Genomic DNA, 7,969 nt, shown 5'->3' on the forward strand with positions numbered 1-7,969 from the left:
GGGACACACACTCAGGAGGATGGCTGTGTTTGCAGCCCCTGTGTTCAGCCTCCTCGGCAGCTCCTGACAGCTGTAAGTGACCCCCCGATAAGTGACAGTCCAGTGAGCAGATCGGGTCCCCGATGAAGATCGGACATCGTTCTATTCCAGAATAAAATCATTTTTCTCTCTGCCCGGAAAACACAACAAGAGAGAGAAGATTCCCTATTACTGAAGTAAGAGTGGGTGGGCGTGTCTAATGTGTAACCAATAGGAGTGCAGACAGCGTGTTGTATACCAACCAATAGAAATGACGATCGTACTGTATAAAGGCAGAGCGCTCGGATCATCGTATTATGAACGTTTTGTAAACATTCTTGAAGAGGAATCATGACGGAGACTGAGAGCGCCCCAGCCGCCGCTCCTCCAGCGGAGCCCGCCGCCAAGAAGAAGCCGGCCAAGAAGGCGGCAGCCGGAGGAGCCAAGAAAGGCAGCAAGAAGCCGTCCGGTCCCAGCGTGTCCGAGCTCCTCGTCAAAGCCGTGGCCGCTTCCAAAGAGCGCAGCGGGGTCTCCCTGTCCGCCCTCAAGAAGGTCCTGTCCGCCGGAGGATACGATGTGGACAAGAACAACAGCCGCCTCAAGATCGCCATCAGGGGGCTGGTGACTAAGGGGACCCTCGTCCAGGTCAAAGGACATGGAGCCTCCGGATCCTTCAAGATCAACAAGAAGCAGGAGGACAAGGCGGCAGGCGCCAAGAAAAGCACCAAGAAGCCATCGGCTGCAGCCAAGTCCCCCAAGAAGCCGGCCGCCAAGAAGCCAGCCAAGTCCCCCAAGAAGAAGACCACCACCAAAGCCCCCACCGCAGCCAAGAGCCCCAAGAAGGCCGCCAAGAAACCCGCAAAAAAGCCTGCAGCTGCCAAGAAGGTGACAAAGAGCCCCAAGAAGCCCAAAGCTGCAGCCAAGCCGAAAAAAGTCGCCAAGAGTCCGGCTAAGAAGGCGGCTAAACCCAAGACAGCAGCCAAGCCCAAGAAGGCCGCTCCAAAGAAGAAATAATCCCCACCGGAGAGACCTCCTTTCATCTACACCCCCCAAAGGCTCTTCTCAGAGCCACCCACCTCCTCCTGACAGAGCTCTACATACACACAGCGACCAGGGGGGGCCGCATTAGAAGTCCTCCATACAGAGCAATGTGACCACCTTACACAATCCCCTCTATAGAATACAGCGGGAGATCCGATCACAGGACTCTTCACATGACATCCGTCATTGATACAAAGGATAGCTTCAGGTATTCTCCCCCCAATATATATATACATATACACTTCTGTGGTGCGGATTGGAGACAATTTTCGCACTGGGAGATCTCCCCAGGGAGGTGGAGTAAGAATGATCAGCGACAAGATCATTGTGTTATGTGGGCAATGTACTCTTTACTAAATAAATATCCAGTTACAGATTTACCATCCCCAGGTCGCCGATATCACATTCGGAGGGAAACGGATACATTTCAGGTTCCATGTCAGAAATTTCATTATAAAACGCTCTCATTGGTTGACAGATGAAGCACAGGCGGTTATGATTGGCGGAGTTGGAAATTTTCAAACTGCCCGCCATAATTTCAGTTTTCCATTATGCAACAATTAGACCCCCCCCCCCCATCCATGGGCGGTAGAGAATAATGGAACAAAAAAGGGAGTTCCCCGGATTTTTTCACACAATACTGGATGAATTGTTCCTTCTAGTCTCTCCATTTGTGATGGATTGATGTTGGAAATAATTGTATCAATAAATGACAATCTAACACCGCACTCAAAGATAATTCTCTTATTCTCATGAGCCCCCATTGTACAAATATGGTCCCCCCGGCCAAACATTCATAATCCCTTCAGAGAAACCATAAAGTAGAAGAAATGTTCACCGATATAAGGCGGTAGTGTTGAAATAAAATGAGAAAAGGGACTTGGCAGTTTTTTTTCCTAGTCAGCCTTCATATTTCCAGACGGGTCTCTGGAGAGATGAGAAGTGATGGATAGGGAAAGAGGGGGGCGGAGTGTCCCGGGGGGGCCTTGGCTGGACTGACAGGATTATTGTACAAGTGACTTAAGTTCTATCACAGCATGGAGCAGTCCAGAGGAAAAGATTAGAGAAAAAAAAAATGAGTAGTGTAAAACATAATCGGTATGTAGTGGGTGTAGATGTCTATTGAGGAAGGAGGTGGGGAGATGTGTGGATGTCTTGTAGGGATTTCCCTGTCATAGTCGGTGTGATGATGATGGAGTATATAGATCTCTTTGTATAGGAGGATGTGGTGGCTCTGAAAAGAGCCTTTGTGTTGGGATTAGTAGTAGTTCGGAGTGTGTGTCTCTCTATGCCCTCTCCCCGCGGATGCGGCGTGCCAGCTGGATGTCTTTGGGCATGATGGTGACCCTCTTGGCGTGGATGGCGCAGAGGTTGGTGTCCTCGAAGAGTCCGACGAGGTAAGCCTCAGAGGCCTCCTGCAGAGCCATGACGGCGGAGCTCTGGAAGCGCAGGTCGGTCTTGAAGTCCTGGGCGATCTCTCGGACGAGGCGCTGGAAGGGCAGCTTGCGGATGAGCAGCTCGGTGGATTTCTGGTAGCGGCGAATCTCTCGGAGAGCCACGGTGCCGGGCCTGTAGCGGTGAGGCTTCTTGACTCCGCCGGTGGCCGGGGCGCTCTTGCGGGCGGCTTTGGTGGCCAGCTGCTTGCGGGGAGCTTTGCCTCCGGTGGACTTACGGGCTGTCTGCTTGGTTCTCGCCATGACTGTTCAGTGCTTCGCTGATACAAGGAACGTGAGCTTATGCCGCTCTGCAGCGCTATTTATACACATCTCCAGCCCTCTGATTGGACAATGAGAGCACACTCCTCCTCCTCATTGAAAAGCGCCTTTTTTTTTTCTTTTTTCAAATTGCCCGCCTAGATCTGCACGTTCTATTTTTGCAATAAATCGCTATTTTGTTTTCCCAAATCCAAAGTAAAATCTCCGCACATCACACAATACTCGGAGATCTCTGAACTCCTTCAATGTGGATTATTAATTAGAATAGAAAGTGTGAGCGGGGATTCCACACTGAGCAGCTGTTGTCTGTTCTGCCAAATACACAGCACAGGGATCAGGGGGATCCGTCCATGCTCACTTCTTATAGGTCACCGATCACGGTATACATCTGACTTATAAAGAAGACTTTTCATGTCCCCTATAATGGGGATCAGGGGGGATTGTGGGGGGCTGAGGCTCTCTGCTCTCCGGACTCCATCACATGTATCGTTCCACTCTGCCACCTAGAGGTCATTCCGGGAACATCTCCGCCTTCACTGTCTTCTGTGGACATCTCCACTATAGAGCCCATAGGATGTCTGTCACTGAAATCCTCTCTATGTTATGATGACTAATGCCGCGTACACACGGTCGGACTTTTCGTCTACAAAAGTCCGACAGCCTGTCCGACAGACTTCCGACGTACCTTCGGCGGACTTGCGGCAGACTTTCTTACGAACGGACTTGCCTACACACGACCACACAAAAGTCCGACGGATTCGTACGTGATGACGTACACCGGACTAAAATAAGGAAGTTCATAGCCAGTAGCCAATAGCTGCCCTAGCATGGGTTTTTGTCCGTCGGACTAGCACACAGACGAGCGGATTTCGGGGTCCGTCGTACTTACGACGTAAAGATTTGAAGCATGTTTCAAATCTAAAGTCCGTCGGATTTGAGGCTAAAAAAGTCCGTTGAAAGTCCGGAGAAGCCCACACACGATCGGATTACCAGCCAGCTTTAGTCCGTCAGCGTCCGTTGGACTTTTGTAGACGAAAAGTCCGACCGTGTGTACGCGGCATAAATGACACAATAAAGGTGGATGGAGGAGTACCCTGAGGTGTCCCTCGTGAGCTTTCGAGGCTGTGGCCGGGAGGGAACGTTGTTTCTCACCTGGAAGACTTTTGGGTGAGAGTGCACACCTTAATGTACTCGGTAACAATGGTTAACATTCCCTAAAAAAAAAGCTCAACTAGGTCTCCTAATTTACAAACCGGTTGACAGCAACCCTAAACATTAGGGATGAGCCGAACACCCCCCGGTTCGGTTCACACCAGAACCCGCGAACGGACCGAAAGTTCGCACGAACGTTAGAACCCCATTGACGTCTATGGGACTCGAACGTTCAAAATCAAAAGTGCTCATTTTAAAGGCTAATTTGCATGGTATTGTCCTAAAAAGGGTTTGGGGACCCGGGTCCTACCCCAGGGGACATGTATCAATGCAAAAAAAACTTTTAAAAACGGCCGTTTTTTCGGGAGCAGTGATTTTAATGATGCTTAAAGTAAAAAAAAAAAAAGTGAAATATTCCTTTAAATATCGTACCTGGGGGGTGTCTATAGTATGCCTGTAAAGTGACGCGTGTTTCCCGTGTTTAGAACAGTCCCTGCACCAAATGTCATTTTTAAAGGAAAAAATCTCATTTAAAACTGCTTGCGGGTTTAATGTCATGTCGGGTCCTGGCAATATGGATGAAAATCAGTGAGACAAACGGCATGGGTACCCCCCAGTCCATTACCAGGCCCTTTGAATAACGCGCAGAGACTGCAGCGCCCTGCACATGTGGAGCTTTGGGGTGTGATGCAGTCAATGTGCTGCCCTTAGGCTGGCCCCTGGAGGGCATCCTGCCTCGTTGGTGATGTGCCGCCGCCTCCTCCTCCTCCTCCTCCTCCTCTCTCCTATCAGGCACCCACGTTGAGTCAGTGACCTCATCATCCCCTCCCTCCTCATCACTGGAGCAAACCTGGCAGTATGCTGCAGCAGGGGGAGCATGACTGCCAGATTGCTGTCCTTCTTGGGCACCCCCTCTGTCCGTGCTCATGTTACTGCCTTCATCGAGCTCAGTATCGTCATCAGAGCCTTCCAAACGCTGGGCATCCTCCTGGAGCATGTACCCAACACTGTGGTCAAACAGTTCGAGGGAATCCTCATGAGGACATGGTGGAGCTAGGGAAGGAGTCACTGATGACATTGAGCTGAGGGAAGAGGCCGCTGCTTTGCCAGACAAAGCACCCTGGGCATGGGTGAGAGAGGATGAGGAGGATGAGGACGGCTTGGTCATCCACTCGACCAAGTCTTCCGCATGTTGCGGCTCAACACGGCCAGCTGCCGAAAAAAAGGCCAAGCGTGTCCCATGGCCACGTGCTGATGAGGATGCACCGTCTCCACGACCAGCACTAGACACAGAGCCTGCTTGCCCTCTCTTATTGGCTTGTGACTGTCTGCCTCTCCTTCTTGGCCTTCCAGACATACTAATGGCCTGTAGCTGCACTAAGCTGGGATAGAACACCTGTAATTTTCTTCAAGTAGCTTTATATACTGTAACCAGACAAGCCTGCCTGTCAGTAGGAAGATAACAGGAACGGATCTAGCTGTACACTGTGAGCAGGACGCACTGTACTAAATGTAAATAGTCTAGCTGCCTGACCGTGGTACTAATAGGATCAAATAGAACACCTGTAATTTTCTTCAGGTAGCTTTATATACTGTAACCAGACAAGCCTGCCTGTCAGTAGGAAGATAACAGGAACGGATCTAGCTGAACACTGTGAGCAGGACGCACTGTACTAAATGTAAATAGTCTAGCTGCCTGACCGTGGTACTAATAGAATCAAATAGAACACCTGTAATTTTCTTCAGGTAGCTTTATATACTGTAACCAGACAAGCCTGCCTGTCAGTAGGAATTTAACAGGAACGGATCTAGCTGAACACTGTGAGCAGGACGCACTGCACTAAATGTAAATAGTCTAGAAGATAACAGGAACGGATCTAGCTGAACACTGTGAGCAGGACGCACTGCACTAAATGTAAATAGTCTAGAAGATAACAGGAACGGATCTAGCTGAACACTGTGAGCAGGACGCACTGCACTAAATGTAAATAGTCTAGAAGATAACAGGAACGGATCTAGCTGAACACTGTGAGCAGGACGCACTGCACTAAATGTAATTAGTCTAGAAGATAACAGGAACGGATCTAGCTGAACACTGTGAGCAGGATGCACTGCACTAAATGTAAATAGCAGGAACGGATCTAGCTGAACACTGTGAGCAGGACGCACTGCACTAAATGTAAATAGTCTAGAAGATAACAGGAACGGATCTAGCTGAACACTGTGAGCAGGACGCACTGCACTAAATGTAAATAGCAGGAACGGCTCTAGCTGAACACTGTGAGCAGGACGCACTGCACTAAATGTAAATAGCAGGAACGGATCTAGCTGAACACTGTGAGCAGGACGCACTGCACTAAATGTAAATAGTCTAGAAGATAACAGGAACGGATCTAGCTGAACACTGTGAGCAGGACGCACTGCACTAAATGTAAATAGCAGGAACGGATCTAGCTGAACACTGTGAGCAGGACGCACTGCACTAAATGTAAATAGCAGGAACGGATCTAGCTGAACACTGTGAGCAGGACGCACTGCACTAAATGTAAATAGCAGGAACGGATCTAGCTGAACACTGTGAGCAAGACGCACTGCACTAAATGTAAATAACAGGAACATATCTAGCTGAACACTGTGAGCAGGACGCACTGCACTAAATGTAAATAGCAGGAACGGATCTAGCTGAACACTGTGAGCAGGACGCACTGCACTAAATGTAAATAGCAGGAACGGATCTAGCTGAACACTGTGAGCAGGACGCACTGCACTAAATGTAAATTGCAGGAACGGATCTAGCTGAACACTGTGAGCAGGACGCACTGCACTAAATGTAAATAGTCTAGAAGATAACAGGAACGGATCTAGCTGAACACTGTGAGCAGGACGCACTGCACTAAATGTAAATAGCAGGAACGGATCTAGCTGAACACTGTGAGCAGGACGCACTGCATTAAATGTAAATAGTCTAGATAGAAGATAACAGGAACGGATCTAGCTAAACTGAATACAGTGTATATATATATATGCAACACCTGGGATGCATATATATACACAATACACTGTAAGTGCAGCTAACTGACTGACTGTTCTGCCTAATCTATCTAACTCAAATCAAATGACACTGTCTCTCTCTCTCTCTCTATCTCTCAGCACACCGGAACACACACTACACAGGGCCGCCGTGCAGGCGGCCTTATATAGTGTGGGGTGTGTACTAAATCCCCTGAACCATAATTGGCCAAAGCCACCCTGGCTTTGGCCAATTACAGCTCTCTCTACTGACGGCGCTGTGATTGGCCAAGCATGCGGGTCATAGTGCATGCTTGGCCAATCATCAGCCAGCAATGCACTGCGATGCCGCAGTGAATTATGGGCCGTGACGCGCCACACGAATTTAGCGCGAACGGCCCATAACGTTCGCAATTCGGCGAACGATCGAACAGCCGATGTTCGAGTCAAACATGGGTTCGACTCGAACACGAAGCTCATCCCTACTAAACATACACAGAATCCTAAATGTTATGTTTTTGGGCAGCTAAAATATCTATAGGTACTGCTTAGAAGACACCTAGGTCGATCTAGAGCAGTGGTTCTCAACCTTGCTAGTGCTGTGACCCCTTGATAAAATTTCCCAAGTTGTGGGGACCCCAAAAGTAAAATTATTTTTGTAGCGTAGGTGGTCAGCACCCAAGGCAAGACAAGTAATTTGCGCCCCTAATGGACATTCAGCGCTCCCTGAGTTCCTTCCACTCGTACAGTATTGAAACCCCTTATGGTACATTTTAGGACGTGCCACTCTTTCTCTTTGTTTCCCTTTCTTTCTCCATCCTAATTTCTTATTTTTTTCCCCCATTCCTCTCTCTAGCCGTCTTTTCTCTTTGTCTTTCTCTCCCTTTTTCTTTGTTCCTCCCCCTCTTTTCCTCTCCCTTCCATGTATTCTCTATTTTTATTCCTTCTCTTACTCCTTGGTGAGGAGTGGGGGGAATGGGATGAGTGGCAGTGCTGGTGGGTAGTTGGGATAAGTGGCAGTGCTGGTGGGGAGT

The 7,969-nt window shown here is 49.0% G+C and overlaps 2 protein-coding genes across 2 annotated transcripts; one reads left to right on the forward strand and one right to left on the reverse strand.

Moving 5' to 3' along the window:
- The first annotated feature begins 341 nt into the window (after positions 1 to 341).
- Positions 342 to 1,175, forward strand: LOC141121493 (histone H1.5-like). The gene has a single exon (XM_073611123.1). The coding sequence runs from the start codon at positions 370 to 372 to the stop codon at positions 1,030 to 1,032; it is 663 nt and encodes a 220-aa protein (XP_073467224.1). The 5' UTR covers positions 342 to 369; the 3' UTR covers positions 1,033 to 1,175.
- Positions 1,176 to 2,312: 1,137 nt separating this feature from the next.
- On the reverse strand, positions 2,313 to 2,785 carry LOC141121494 (histone H3). The gene has a single exon (XM_073611124.1). It carries the CDS (start codon positions 2,754 to 2,756, stop codon positions 2,346 to 2,348), a length of 411 nt encoding a protein of 136 aa, XP_073467225.1. The 5' UTR covers positions 2,757 to 2,785; the 3' UTR covers positions 2,313 to 2,345.
- Between the last annotated feature and the right edge of the window lie 5,184 nt (positions 2,786 to 7,969).

Source organism: Aquarana catesbeiana, unplaced genomic scaffold (assembly GCF_042186555.1).
Source record: "Aquarana catesbeiana isolate 2022-GZ unplaced genomic scaffold, ASM4218655v1 unanchor200, whole genome shotgun sequence".
Classification (NCBI taxonomy): Eukaryota; Metazoa; Chordata; class Amphibia; order Anura; family Ranidae; genus Aquarana; species Aquarana catesbeiana.

What these genes read in the sequence shown, in the direction of transcription:
- LOC141121493 (XM_073611123.1), top strand. Translation starts at nt 370, where the DNA reads ATGACGGAGACTGAGAGCGCCCCAGCCGCCGCTCCTCCAGCGGAGCCC.
- LOC141121494 (XM_073611124.1), bottom strand. Translation starts at nt 2,756, where the DNA reads ATGGCGAGAACCAAGCAGACAGCCCGTAAGTCCACCGGAGGCAAAGCT.